We start from the raw sequence: 14,131 nt of genomic DNA, 5'->3' as shown, positions 1-14,131 counted from the left end.
CTAGGGGAACTCAGACTCACAGAGCTCTGGTTCTCAAGTGCTGAGATTAAAGTCTAAGATTTATTTTTAATTAAGCGTTTGCATGGACGAGAGGTCTGAAGAGGACTCCCGTAACTGGAGGTAGAGCCAGCTGTGAAGCCACCTGGGAACCGAGTGCTGGTCCTGTGCAAGAGCAGCATGCACTCTTAACCACTGAGCAATCTCTTCAGCCCCGAATAAAGGTTCCTCATGGTACTTGTTTTTAAAGAAATGGGGCTAGAAGTAGTCTGAGGTAGGTGGTTTGACTCAGCGATTAAGCGCTGGTTGTCTGTGATCCGTGGACGGGCAAACCTGAGGAGGCTGCCAAGTTATCGCTTCTGTAATGGATGAACAGTTCTCGGCAAAAAACGACCCCACCTCCGGCTGGCTACCTTGGCGTTCCCAACTTGGCGCTAGTCGCTGCAACACCGGAAGAAGCTAATCGCAGCGCCGCTGCTTGCGGGCATGCGCAGGCGCCTGCAGCAGGACGCGGCTCCGCCCCTCCGCCTGAGCCCGCTGCTGCAGTGTAGCCCCCGCGGACCAGGCACCATGCGACTGGAAGCCATCCGCTACTCGCCGGGCTCGCTGAAGATCCTCGACCAGCTGCAGCTGCCTGAGCACTGCCGCTACGAGGCACTGGGCTCGGTGCAGCAGGCCGGGGAGGCCATCCGCGCCATGAAGGTGCGCGGCGCCCCCGCCATCGCGCTGGTGGGCTGCCTCAGCCTGGCGGTGGAGCTGCGGGCGGGCGCCGGCGGACCGGGGCTGGCCGCTCTGGTGGCCTTCGTGCAAGACCAGCTGCGTCTCCTCGTCGCCGCCAGGCCCACCGCTGTCAACATGGCCCGTGCCGCCCGGGATCTGGCTCGCGTGGCAGCTCGGGAGGCGGAGCGGGAGGGTGCCACCGAGGAGACCGTGCGGGAAAGGTACGGGATCCTGGACCAGGCAGTGCACCAAGCGGAAACTACTGACCCCTTTCTTCCCCTTCTACGGATACCGGGAAGCAGGCGCAGTGCAGCCGTGTGCCGTGTCCGGAGGCCCACTTGCAGGACTAGAAGTCCATCCCTGCGCCGTGTTCCCCAGGTCCTTGAACTCAGCCCCTTAGCAGCACCATACCAGCTTTATGACACCTGTTCTGCTAGGTCCATGAGGTCTTGTATGCTCTGCCCTGCTTTCCTCTCTCCGGTTCTCTTTCCCTCCCCACTTCCGGTCAAGCCACTTTCTCAGTTTTCTGCCCAACCTCTCAGGTTCCTGGTCCCTCCTCTCCCCTTCTGTAATAACACCTTGTCTGCCCCTAACACTGCCTTCTTGTCCTTCATTTTACCAGTTAATTGACTGTCTGTCCCACCCTGATGTCTCACCACAGAGGCAGAGGCCTTTGTTGTGTTTACTGCTGTGCCCTACCCCCAACACCTGGCTCACAAACACAGATTTAGTGAGTAGAGTGGCAGGTGTGTCCCCAGAGAAAGTCCCAGGAGAGCCCCACAACTTTGAGGGTCGGATAGCAGCTAGCCTGGGCCACTCCAACAGTGCTAAGAGCTCCTGTTGTCTCCAGAGTGATATGCTTTGCTGAGGATATGTTGGAGAAGGACCTCAGAGATAACCGGAACATCGGGGACTTGGGAGCCCGCCACCTTCTGGAGCAGACCAACCCCAGGGGTGGCAAGGTGACCGTGCTGACCCACTGTAACACTGGCGCTCTGGCCACTGCTGGCTATGGTACAGCCCTAGGTGAGGAGGCACTATCAATTGTTAGGGCATGGGAGGGTCTTTTTTGGGTAAAAGGCAAAACACCTTGAGCTGGGGGTGTTGTTCAACAGCAAGAGTACATGCTCAGCTCGGGCTGGCTCAGCAGTTAAGAGTTGAAAAGAACCTGTTCAGTTCTCAGTACCCACACTGAACAGCTCATAACCACGGGCAATGCCAGCTGCAGAGGACCCAACACCCTCTTCTGGCCTCAATGGGCACCTGCACTCACATGCATATATGCACACATAATTAGAAATAAGTTCTTTTAAAAGAGTATATACTTAGTGTGAACAAAGTCCAGGGTTTAGTCCCCAGAACCCTAAAGAAGGAACCCAAACTACTTCAGGCACAGAAATGTGAATATTGGTTTTGTATTGTTTAGTTTTTTCAAGTATTATTTTTGTGTGTATGAGTGGTTTTGCCTGATTGTGTGCGTGTGTACACATGGAGGACAAAAGATGGTGTTGGATCCTCCGAAGCTGGAGTCACAGATGGTTGTGAGCCACCATGTAGGTGTTTGGAACCAAACCCAGGTCCTCTGTAAGAGCAGCAAGTGCTCTGAACCACTGGGCCATCTCTCCAGCCCAGGGTGTTAGGAGGTTGCTATTGTGTTTTCCTGCCCCAAGTATATCAGTTCATGTACAGAGACATGTAGGAAGTCGCTGGCAGGGAGGTGTGGGTATATCAAGTTCAACTAATGGTGTTGGGACCCTAGCCCCCATTTTGCCCGTGGATTGAAGTAATTCTACTATCAGAGACCAGGAAGTCCCCTGGGTCACCTCCCTAGAGAAGGGGCATAGTGTTGACTCCCAGAGGATGAGGCGTAAGATGGAAAAGCTGTGACCAGGAAATAGGGATTTGGAAGTCGAGGCCCTCGGTTGTCCAGGAAGCTCTCCTGGCTGCCTGAATCTAGCACTGGATCTTGGGAACTCAGATCTTTAGAACAAGGCTCATGTGCCCCATTCATTGACTCAGCCAGCATTCACTAAGCAACTCCTGACTTCCAGGGAGTGAACTGTGGAAGATGCCAGGCATCTGCAGCCTTGAGTACAAAGGAATGATAGGGGACTTAGAGTATGGGTCAGCAGTGTGGCATTGCTGAAAACCCTCCATTAAGAGCTGGATGTGCGGCTCAGCTGTAGAGCACCTGCCACTCAGATGCACTGCCTTGGGTTCCACCATCCCCGACACTGCAGAACAAACAAGAAAATAATTAGAAGGTTCTATAAAGATCGGAGTGGCAGGGCTACTGTATGAGACTGAGGAATCTCGGGGTGTCAGAAAGTGGATGTAAAAACGATGTGAGCAGATGAGAACAGTGTGTCAGGCACAGGAACTCGCTACAGAAATGGCTGGGGGTTATGCTGTGCTCTGCACTGGCCTCAGCACTTGCAGCCCTAGTCTCAGGGCTATACTGCTTGTCTGCTGGTACGCCCCACAGGTGTGATCCGCTCCCTACACGAGATGGGCCGGTTGGAGCATACCTTCTGCACAGAGACCCGGCCCTACAACCAGGGAGCCCGGCTGACAGCCTTCGAGTTGGTGTATGAGCAGATTCCTGCTACTCTTATCACTGACAGCATGGCAGCCGCTGCCATGGCCCACCAGGGTGTGTCAGGTTGGTGGACTGGGCACAGTGGGGCAGGTAGTGCTGTGGGCATCCACAGCCAGGTACATGACCTTCCCAACTCCCCCGCCCCCAGCTGTGGTAGTAGGAGCTGACCGTGTCGTCGCCAACGGAGACACAGCCAACAAAATAGGCACGTACCAGCTGGCCATCGTCGCCAAGCACCACGGTATCCCCTTCTACGTGGCTGCCCCCAGCTCATCATGTGACCTCCATCTGGAGACTGGCAGGGAGATTGTCATAGAGGAACGCCCTAGCCAGGAGCTGACTGACGTGAATGGAGTCAGGATTGCGGCACAGGGTAAGGTGTGGGCTTGGCACTCAGGGTATTGTGGACCTCCGTGGCATGAGCTGCTTTGCTCATTCAAGCTCCTCCTCAGCTGGATTCTGATGATGGAGGTTAAATTCAAAGTCAGACTTCGTCAATAGTGCTGGGTGGCTAGAGATGGGGCTCAGTAGAGTGTTGGGATGGGGACCTGAGTTTGGTGTCCAAAACCAACTTTTTAAAAAGACAGCTGGGCTGGCCGGGCGGTGGTGGCACATGCCTGTAATCCCAGCACTCGGGAGGCAGAGGCAGGCCTGGTCTACAGAGCGAGTTCCAGGACAACCAGGACTGTTACCCAGAGAAACCTTGTCTCTGATTTTAAAAAAAATCAGAAAGCTGGGGCCTAGTGGCTGCTCATGAGGCCATGGCAAGAAGATTACCAGTTCAAGGCTAGCCTAGTCAACATAAACTCTGTCTCAAAATAAACATTTTAAAAGGGGCCAAGGATGTAACTTGATATGGAGCATTTGCCAGAATGTACAAGGCCTGAGCTTCAACACCCAATACTACATAAAAAAAAATTTTCACATTAAAAATAATCAAAATACATTGTATACATGTAAGAAAGTCTTAAAGAATAAAGATATTTTCAAGTAATTTGCTGGTCTTAGTGGTGTATATCTGGTGGACCGGGGAGGTAGAGGCAGGAAGACAAAGACTGCAAAACCAGCCTTGGCTACATAGAAAATTTGAGGCCAGCCCAAGCTACATATATGACCCTGTGTTAGAGAAGTAATTACATTTTTAAAATTGATTTTCAAAAGGTCTATGAAGGACTCCACCCCATCCTCAGAACCTCAGAACAAATGTTCTGAGCACACTCACATTTGAACCAGTGCAAAAGCCCTAGAGTAGATTCTGAAATTCTGTAAGTCTTGGAGTAGGCAAGAATGGAGTCTGTAAGGCTGAGGCCTTCTTGAGCTATGGCTGTTACTAGCCTCCGTGCCTGCACCTTTACGAATAAGTTGGTATGTGTAGACCCCTAGACTCTCAAGGACTCACTGACCCCAAGAATTGCTGTGGTGAGGATAAATGACACCAGCCAGGGAGTTCCCAGAGCCAAAGCCCCACCTCATATGCCCTCTCTCCCTGCAGGAATCCGGGTTTGGAATCCTGCCTTTGATGTTACCCCCCACGAACTCATCACCGGTGGCATCATCACTGAGCTGGGTGTCTTTGCCCCTGAGGAGCTCCGAGCGGCCCTAAGTGCCTCCATCTTAGAGGGACAGACCCTAGAGAGTCCCCAGATGTGACTAGCTGGTTCTCTACGACCTACTCTGGTTCCTCTGGTTTTATAATAAAGTTCTCAAATGGATACCCAAAAGCTCATCCTCATCCGTACCCCCTCTTCCAGCTGCTGGAGCAGACTGGATCTACAACAAACTGCCCAAGTTCACATTCCAGCACCTCCTTTGTATGACCATGCATGGGGTGCAAAGGCAAGTGTGGGGGGACATACCTGTAATCCCAGCTCCTGGGGGGCTTTCTTTGGGTTTTAGGCTACCCTGGGCTACAGATTGAAAAAAACAAACAGGAAACCAACATAGGCATAAACAGGATGGTCTTAGCTGCCTTTGAAGTATTTGGGTTTTTTTCAAGACAGGATTTTTTTTTTATGTTTTATAAAATCTTTATTGACAAATAATTCACATAGTATACAATTTTCCTGTTTGCACAATTTAATAGACTTTAGTCCAGCATCCTCATAGGCCCATGACACCATCACCACTTCCTGTTTTAGAACATCACTGTCTTCAATTTCATACACATATAATGTATGGTGATTATATTCCATCTTATTTTTTAAATGAACATAATATTTGCAATTGTAATCATTTTTAAGTGCACATTTCAGTAGCATGAATTACATTCAAGATATTAATTATATCTGTGGTATTCATTTATTACATTTGCAGTATTCATTCAATAACTATATTTATGGTATTTATTAATTACATTAATTGTATTGATTAATTATATTCATGATATTATGTCCTGATACTACTGTTCATTTGTGGGCTTTTCTATCACACAAAACAGAAAGTTAGGGAATCATTGCTCTATATTCCTTTCTTCTCCAGCTTGAGATAATGTCTAATCTTTCTGTCTATGAATTTGTATATTACTACATATTTCATGTAATACAAGTCTATAGTATTTAAGACAGGATTTTTCTAAGTAGCCCTCACTGTCCTGGAACTTTCAGACCCCGGCTGGCCTTGAACTCACAGAGATCCACTTGTCTCTGCCTCCTGAGTCCGGGATTAAAGGTGTGCGCCACCACCGCCCAGCTATTTATTTTTATTTTATGTGTCAGTGCTTTACATGCCAGAAAAGGACACTGGATCCCCTGGAACTGGAGTTATTGATGGTTGTGAGCTGCCATGTGGGTGCTGGGAATAAAACCAGATCCTCTCTGCAAGAGCAACAGATCTCTAGAAGAGAACACCAAAGTTCAGGAATCAAGATAAATGTTTAAGACAGAGTCTCTATGTATCCCTGGCTGGCCTGGAACCTGCTATGTGGACCAGGCTGGTCTGGAAATCACAGAGATTTACCTGCCTCTGCCTCCTGAGCAAAGAATCAAAGGTGTGATCCACTACAGCCTGCTTTGCTTTATTTTTATTTTATTTTATTTTATTTTTTGAGAGTCTCTGAAGCTGGAACTCAACAATTAGGCTAGGCTGCAGGCACCCTCCTGTTTCCAGTCCTCTCAGCACTGGGATCATAGGTATGTGTTGCATGAATCCTAATTGGTCTTAATAAAAACCCAGAGCCAGACATCAGGGTGAAAGCTGAAAGGTCAGAGAAGCAGAGCTGGAGAGATGGCTCAGAGGTTAGGAGCACTGACTGTTCTTCCAGAGGTTCTGAGTTCAATTCCTAGCAACCACATGGTGGCTCACAACCATCTGTAATGAGGTCTGGCGCCCTCTCCTGTATGCATAATAAATAGATAAATCTTTTTTAAAAATGTACCTCATAATAATTAAAAAAAAAAAAAAATCAGAGAAGCAGAGCAAACCATAGCCTCACCAACTCCTCAGCCTGAAAGAGTGAATTCCTGTCTCCTCCCGCCTCACATTCCTTTCTCTGCCCAGCCATATCACTTCCTGTCTCCACCTTCCTAGTGCTGGCATAGTGTGTGCCGCCATGCCTGACCACTATGGCTAACTGTGGCTAGCTCTGTCCTCTGACCTTTGGCAAGCTTTATTTCCTAGATTACAATGTATCACCACAGGTATGTGCACTATCACTCATTGGGGATGGAGCTCAACTCCTCAAATATGGACAGTAAACACTTTACCCACTGAGTGATGTTCCCAGCCACCAGGTACATATTTTAAATCTTTAATATAGAAAAGAAGCCATGGTGGGTGGTGGTGGCGCACGCCTTTAATCCCAGCACTCTGGAGGCAAAGGCAGGGGGATCTCTGTGAGTTCAAGGTCAGCCTGGTCTACAGAGCAAAATCCAGGACAGATACCAAAACTACAGAGAAACCCTGTTTCAAAAAACCAAAAAAAGCCGGGTGGTGGTGGTGGCACACGCCTGTAATCCCAGCACTTGGGAGGCAGAGCCAGGCGCATCTCTGTGAGTTCGAGGCCAGCCTGGGCTACAGAGTGAGTTCCAGGAAAGGCGCAAAGCTACACAGAGAAACCCTGTACCGAAAAACCAATCAATCAATTAATAAATGGATGAATGAATAAATGAATAAAAGAACATAGCTGATGCTGTGACTGTTTCTGTGCTGCGAGTGTGACGCTGAAAGCCACCCCAGCACAGCCGCAAAATTAAGTATCATGGTAACCTAAGGTTTTTTTAGTGACGTGTTTATTTACTTATTATGTGTGTGAATGTGGTTAAAAAACAGTCTGCAGGAGTCGGTTCTCTGAGTGCTGAGATCAGATCGAACACAGGTTATGAGGCATGGCGGCAAGCGTGTTACTCACCAATGATTACTTCGGTTTCTGGGCACTACCTTAATTTTCCACCCAAAATGAGTTCCTTGCTTGCCTCCCCTCAAGCCTAATTTTGAACTTTTATGTATAAAAAGCACAACCGACCATGTTTTATAATGCACAAGTGCCCTGCCCCTGTAAATGGTAACGACATTTTCTTCCGAATTTTTGGACAGCAGCTCCTCAAGGATGCCGCTCCGGGTCCCCCGAGACCTTCGGTCCCACTGTCGCCGATGACGTCACACGGCTTCCGACTCTCCTGCAGTGGCCCCGCCTCTTCCGGTTGTGGTGAAACATGGCGCAGGGACAGCGCAAGTTCCAGGCGCAGAAACCTAAAAGCAAGGCGGCGGCTGCGGCGGAGCGGAGCCGAGGGCCGAGGAAAGGCGGTGAGGAACGGGGTGGAGGAGGGCGGGAGGGCGGCGGAACTCGGGAAGGGCGGCCCAGGCTCACGGGCTGGTGTCGCTCCGTAGGTCGAGTCATAGCTCCCAAGAAGGCGCGCGTCGTGCAGCAGCAAAAGCTGAAGAAGGTGAGTGGAGCGCGGCGTGGGTGACCCGGGATCAAGCGGGCCCAGTGGACTCCCAGCGCCGAGTCTGTGCCCTCCCTTGTTCGATGGATCCAGGGGCTCTGATGTGTGTCAGGGCCTGTCAGCAAATAGCTTCGGGTTTTTAATTTATTTTTTATGTGTATTAGTGTTTTGCCTGTGTGTGTCTGTGTGTGTGCGTGCATCAAGTGTGTGCCTACTACCCGAAGAGGTCAGAAGAGGATGTCCAGACCCGTAGAACTAAAATTACTGACGATTGTGAGCCATCATGCATGTGCTGGGAACTGAACCTTGGTCTTCAGGGATCACAGGTGCTGAAGCCCGCTTGGTAGCGCACGCCTTTGATCATAGCGCTTGGGAGGCAGAAGCAGGCTGATCCCAGAGTTCTGGGCCAGTCTAGTCTATCTGTTTTAATTATATGTATGTGTTTAGCACCCACATGGCAGCTCACAACCACCTGTAACTCCAGCCCCAGGGGATCTCCAGTGCTGTCTAGGCATTGCATGCATGTGGTACACAGACATACGTGTAAGCAAAACATTCTTGTACACATAAATAAAAATTAATTAGGGGCTGGAGAGATGGCTCAGTGGTTGGTTAAGAGCACTGGCTGTTCTTCCAGAGGAACTGAGTTCAATTCCCAGCAACCACATAGCTGCTCACAAACCATCTGTAATGAGATCTGTGCCCTCTTCTGGCCTGCAAGAACACATGCAAATAGAATACTATATACATAATAAGTAAATAAACCTTTTTTAAAAATTAGTTAGGAAAATTAGAGGCTCCAATCTGGTTTAGATCTTGAGTAGATAATTCTGCCCCCCCCCCCCAATATCTCCCCTAGGTAGGTTACCCAGCAGCCTGCTCTACTCTGGGGTATCCACTCTCAGGTCCTTAAGTGAATTCCTTCCAGTCTACCATGGGACCACTTTGCCTTTTGCCTTCCCAGGTTCAGAGGTCATCCTTGAACTCCACTCTTACCCAGTCTAGTCCCTTTAGCATACATCCAGAATCTGCCCACTTCTGCCCCATCACCTTCACGGTTGTTCACGGTTGGACCCTAGCTCAATCCTCTCCCTGTTATAGCTGCTGAGGCATCTGCCGTGCTCAAAACTGTTTCCCCTCTGCCCAGAACCTTCCATGGCTGCTTCCTGCACAGCAGAATCTCAGGTCCTTCACCTTTCCATCCTCAATGCCTTTCATCCTTCCTTCTGTCCCTCTGGCCTTACTGGCCCTTATGGATCCTTTGTCCACCGCTAGTCATGAGCATAGCACCCAGGCCTGTAGTGGTGAGTCAAGGAAAGGGGAGCTTGAATCTGAAGCCGCCATTCTCAAAGGAAGGGTGTGTGTGTGTGTGTGTGTGTGTGTGTGTGTGTGTGTGTGTGTTCGGGCTGGGGACAGTGAGGGCTGCCCTGTGTCCCCCACAGAGCCTGGAAGTGGGGATCCGGAAGAAGATTGAGCATGATGTGGTGATGAAGGCCAGTTCCAGCCTGCCTAAGAAGCTGGCACTGCTGAAGGAGGCATCAAAGAAGACAGGCCACCACCCCAGCAAGACACCATCCTAAAGGCCCTGGGACTTGGCAGGTGACCCCACAGGCTGGCCAGACTTAAAGAGAACCCTGCTCCAGTCTGTCCTGATGACACCTGGGACAGCAATGGGCAGGTGATGATAAAGCCTGAAACCAGCTCCCTGGGGTACTGAAGAGGCACTTGGCTTCCTGTGGGCTCAGGGCCTGTCTGTACTGGGGTGACACATTGTGATGAACCTGGCTCTGTTGTCCCTCCAGCCCTCAAGCAGTTCGATGGGGAGCTGTTTGGGGCTAGGTGAGCCTCACTGGTCTCCACAAGAAACTTCTCCCACCCACACACACCCTTGACAGCCACAGACCCAAGAAATGGCAGTGACATCTGTACCTGAGGCTGGCAGCTGGGGATAAGTCTCTGCCCTGGACCCAGGTGACCCCTCCAGTCATCTCGTGTTAGTTGTCCTATACATAAAGAAGGGTTCCATATCTTTAGTGAGGTACCACCTCATCCTGTCAGACTAGTAATCCAGAGCCACCTGGGGATGCTCCAGTGTTAAATAATAAAGCTGTGCTCACAGAGGCTACATGCCATTCTTGTGCTTTCCTGCTCCATCCCCACCTCTTGGCTTGTCGAGCTAGCGTGCTGACACTCCAGCAAGGACCTGGCAACTCAGCTACCCTCATCCGTAGCACAGCTCTGCTTCTGTCCACTGAGGGGTTCACACCCCTGGTAGTCACTCAGACCTGCTGGACCAGATGCTGATCATGTCATATGCAGGGTGCTTGACATGGTGGCATCTCCCTTGGTGTGGCCCTGGGACAAGTGATGAGTATGCTGGTGGCCTATCCCTTTTTGCCCAGCCATCTCACCCACTGAGGAGACACTAAAGTGTCAGATCACCAGTGACTGCCCCCAGCCCTGACTGGGTAAATTTGTTCCCATACAGTTGGAATTTGGTCAGAATTTAGTGTTGAGACTAATGCTCCCAGGCTGGCTTCTGGATCGCCATGGCTGCTAGGGATCAGATCCACTTCATGTGTGCTTAGCCAGCACTCTGAGCCACACCCTTGCCTAAGCTTCCAATGCACTTGCAAGGCAGAGGAAGGAGCTGCTGGGTTGCAGTCCTACCAGGACACAGTTGCTCTGCTGTAAGCGTGGAGGACACTCTTAGAGTCTGTCACTTACTTCAGGGGTTGTTGAAGGCCTTGGCTTGTGATGAGGCAGTGTCCGGACATGCAGCTCCCCACCACACCTACCTTCTGGTACCCTCACCACAGATCCTGAGGCATGAGTCCACTTCATTGTGGATACAGCCCCAGAACCATGAGCTCCTCAGTGGCCTGCCTCAGGTTTAGCTTGGTTTTCTGAGACAGGGTCTCCCTGTGTAGCCCTAGCTGGCTTAGAACTCACTGTGTAGACCAGGCTGGCCTCCAACTCAGAGCTGTACCTGCCTCTACCTCCCAAGTTCTGAGATTAAAATGCCTAAGAGCCAACCCGTCCTCTAGAGATGGAATCAAAGGCAGCTATGAGCCACCCTACATGGTAAGAGCAGTGGAAGCTGTTAGCTGCTGAGCTCTAGGCCCATCACAGGTGTTCTGTGGTAGTAAGACTAAGGTGGCTGGGCACAGGCCTTTAATCCCAGCACTCGGTAGGTAGGGGCAGTTAGGCCAGCCTGGTGGAGGCAAGGGTTGTCAGCTAGTGGGCATCATTCTTCGTATCTGCAGAGGAACGATGCAGGAGACTGGCTGGGTAATGACCACCCTGAGCTGCACCGTGGAAGCCAGGGAGGGTGAATGGAAGACCCTGTCCCAGTATGTGAACCCCCCAGGTGCCTGCCAAGTGCACCAGCCAGCAACAGCACTCCAGAGCTTCCTGCCCCTCGGTGGTGCCTCCTGGTGACTTGAGCAGCTGCTGAGTTTTCAGACTCTGGCATGGAGGTGACCACTGTATGACTGCCCAGCTGCTGTCATGTAAGCTAATCCAGTAAATGCAGCTTCGTATTATAGTCTGTCAGTTCCCCAAAGCACTCTGCAAAACAAACATTCACATGGGTGCGTGTACTGGTGTTGATAGAATGCTTTGCACTAGCACAAAGGCAGAAACAACTTGCATTTGCATTAACTGGACTGGGTGAGAATCTGCTCCAGCCACAGTGGAATATTATTCGGCCATTAAAATGTAATGAGGGACTAGAAAAATAGCTCAGTGGGTAAAAATTTGCCACTAGGTTTGACCACCTTGAGTTCAGGTCCCAGAGCCCACATCAGGAGGAGAAGAGAACCAACTAAGTTGTCCTCTGACCTCCACACCTGCATTGGGGTGTGCACATGCTCACACAATCACATCATACATAAGTGCACATGTTCACACAGTCACATCGTACATAAGTGTAAAAGTGAGATGAAGGTGCCGGGGTGGTGGCCTCGGCACATGCCTTTAATCCCAGCACTCGGGAGGCAGAGTGGATCTGAGTTCGAGGCCAGCCTGGTCTCCAAAGCAAGTTCCAGGAAAGGCGCAGAGCGACACAGAGAAACCCTGTCTCGAAAAACCAAAAAAAAGTGAGATGAAGGCTTGGGAGGGTGGCTCAGTTCAAAGATGAAGATGCTGCTCTGGCAGAGGACCCAGATTCAGCCCGCAGTACCCACAGCAGCTCACAATGCCTGCAACTTCAGTTCTAGTGTCTAGTGTCCTCCACAGACACTCCGTGCAAATGATGTGCTTACATGCAGGAGAAAACATTAAAAATATTTGAAATGTGCCAGTTGTGATACATGCCTTGGATCCCAGCACTCGGAAGGCAAAGCTCCGTGGATTTCTATGAGTCCAAAGCCAGCCAGGGCTACATGGATAGACTCTGTTCTGCTCCCTCACCCCATCCCCAGAAAAAAAAAAAAAAAAGTACTGATCCAGGCTACAGCATAGATGAGCTGATGCTGGGCATCATACACACCTATAAACCCAGTACCCAGTGGAGTAAGGAAAACCAAGAATATTAAGATCCTCCGCTAAATATTTCAAGGCTAACCTGAGATGCTTGAGACCCTGCCAAAAAAAAAATTGCAGAAGCAGGGAAGTCTCTGAGGCTCCCTCGTAACAGACCAGGTACAGAAAGATAAATAGGTACAGCTCTGTGAGAGGGCAGAGCAAGCAGATGCCCAGGAGAAGAAGAGGGGCATGGTGCCAGGTAAACACTGGGTGTCCTCCAGGCCTGAAAGTTCTGGAACTAAATAGAGCTGAGCATTTTATTATATTGGGAATGTGCTCACTGTGGGGGAAAAAAATCTATTTTATGATAGGTGAACTTAAAAAGATAGGCTCATTTCTCACTGGTTTGATGTCTGACATCAACAGCTCCTCTGGAGTCCCCCTGAAGACTTCAGGCCACCTCCTTTTCACCTAGAAAGACTGGTGAACCAGAGGCTTACCGTATGCCCATGACTAAGCAAAACCATAGGCTTCATTAAATTGAACTAGAACATTTGTGGAATGGGTAATTTGGGACCATCCACACAGTTAAACAAGATCTTACTGGCTCTTTGGACACACATTTTTGACACACACCCCTCCAAAAAAATGTAGCTATAAATGGTAATGGGCACCTGTAAAGCCTTCACTTAGAAAGGTGAGTCGGGGGATCGCCAGCAGTGTGAGGCTTGGTAGGTCAGCCTGGGCTACAGAGTTAACGGATGTTCAAAAGCCAAGAGCTGAGGTGGCAGTGCTAGAGCTTGCCTGCCTCCAGCAGGCCTCAGCTCCACCTCCACACACGGAAGGAAGGAAGTGTGAGGGACAGTCACCAAGAAAAACAAGCTAGGAGAGGGTCAGCGCTCCAGGTCTGCAGTCTGCTCCCTGGGTTCCTGTGCACCAGGAAGACTGGACAGGAGAGACCTAGACTCACTGGGAATGGAGTCTAGGAATCCATACAGGTCAGCCCCTTTCTTCCCCTGTTCTAAGGGACTGCTCTTTAACCCCAGAGCCACACCTGGGAATCAAGGCTCTCAGCCACCTGTGACCACCTCAGTGATTAGCATCCTTCCCTTAAGGTGGGGAGCCTTAGCCCAGACTGCATCCTTCATGCTTCTCAAGCTGCCCAACTTTGCTCTTCTAAAGAAACAGCTAAGGCTGGGCAGTAGTGATGTACACCTTTAATCCCAGCACTTGGGAGGGGGAGGCTGGAGGATCTCTGTGAGTTCAAGGCCAGCCTGGGCTACAGAGTGAGTTCCAGGACAAGGCTCCAGAGCTACACATTGGAAAAACCCTGTCTCAAAAAGCCAAAGGGGGTGGGGGGACAACTGGGGCCCGCAGGTGGCTCAGTAGGTAAAGGGGCTTGCCACCAAGTCTAATGACGTGAGCTTGATCCCCAGAACCTACATGGTGGAAAGAGAGAACTGATTCC

General features: G+C 50.4%; 2 protein-coding genes across 3 annotated transcripts; both read left to right on the top strand.

Moving 5' to 3' along the window:
- Nucleotides 1–29: 29 nt before the first annotated feature.
- Nucleotides 30–5,037, top strand: Mri1 (methylthioribose-1-phosphate isomerase 1). Of its 2 annotated transcripts, none has more exons than XM_036189201.1 (5): nt 30–938; nt 1,568–1,743; nt 3,203–3,370; nt 3,465–3,689; nt 4,809–5,037. In XM_036189201.1, the coding sequence occupies exons 1-5, from the start codon at nt 484–486 to the stop codon at nt 4,964–4,966; spliced, it is 1,182 nt and encodes a 393-aa protein (XP_036045094.1). In that variant the 5' UTR covers nt 30–483; the 3' UTR covers nt 4,967–5,037. The 2 variants fall into 2 exon arrangements, with proteins under 2 accessions (XP_036045094.1, XP_036045093.1); XM_036189200.1 differs by having other exon boundaries at nt 31–938; nt 3,203–3,379.
- Nucleotides 5,038–7,892: 2,855 nt separating this feature from the next.
- Nucleotides 7,893–10,323, top strand: C5H19orf53 (chromosome 5 C19orf53 homolog). The gene is made up of 3 exons (XM_036189155.1): nt 7,893–8,056; nt 8,141–8,196; nt 9,639–10,323. Exons 1-3 carry the CDS (start codon nt 7,966–7,968, stop codon nt 9,774–9,776), a joined length of 285 nt encoding a protein of 94 aa, XP_036045048.1. The 5' UTR covers nt 7,893–7,965; the 3' UTR covers nt 9,777–10,323.
- Nucleotides 10,324–14,131: the final 3,808 nt, after the last annotated feature.

Source organism: Onychomys torridus, chromosome 5 (assembly GCF_903995425.1).
Source record: "Onychomys torridus chromosome 5, mOncTor1.1, whole genome shotgun sequence".
NCBI lineage: Eukaryota > Metazoa > Chordata > Mammalia > Rodentia > Cricetidae > Onychomys > Onychomys torridus.
The sequence above is the reverse complement of the archived record's forward strand: the minus strand, read 5'-3'. Positions and strand labels throughout refer to the sequence as shown.

Coding starts and splice junctions, on each gene's coding strand:
- Mri1 (XM_036189200.1), top strand. CDS start 484: ATGCGCAGGCGCCTGCAGCAGGACGCGGCTCCGCCCCTCCGCCTGAGC. Junction 3,380..3,464: donor GGCCCACCAGGGTGTGTCAG/GTTGGTGGACTG, acceptor CCCCGCCCCCAG/CTGTGGTAGTAGGAGCTGAC. Junction 3,690..4,808: donor AGTCAGGATTGCGGCACAGG/GTAAGGTGTGGG, acceptor CTCTCCCTGCAG/GAATCCGGGTTTGGAATCCT.
- C5H19orf53 (XM_036189155.1), top strand. CDS start 7,966: ATGGCGCAGGGACAGCGCAAGTTCCAGGCGCAGAAACCTAAAAGCAAG. Junction 8,057..8,140: donor CCGAGGGCCGAGGAAAGGCG/GTGAGGAACGGG, acceptor GTCGCTCCGTAG/GTCGAGTCATAGCTCCCAAG. Junction 8,197..9,638: donor AGCAGCAAAAGCTGAAGAAG/GTGAGTGGAGCG, acceptor TGTCCCCCACAG/AGCCTGGAAGTGGGGATCCG.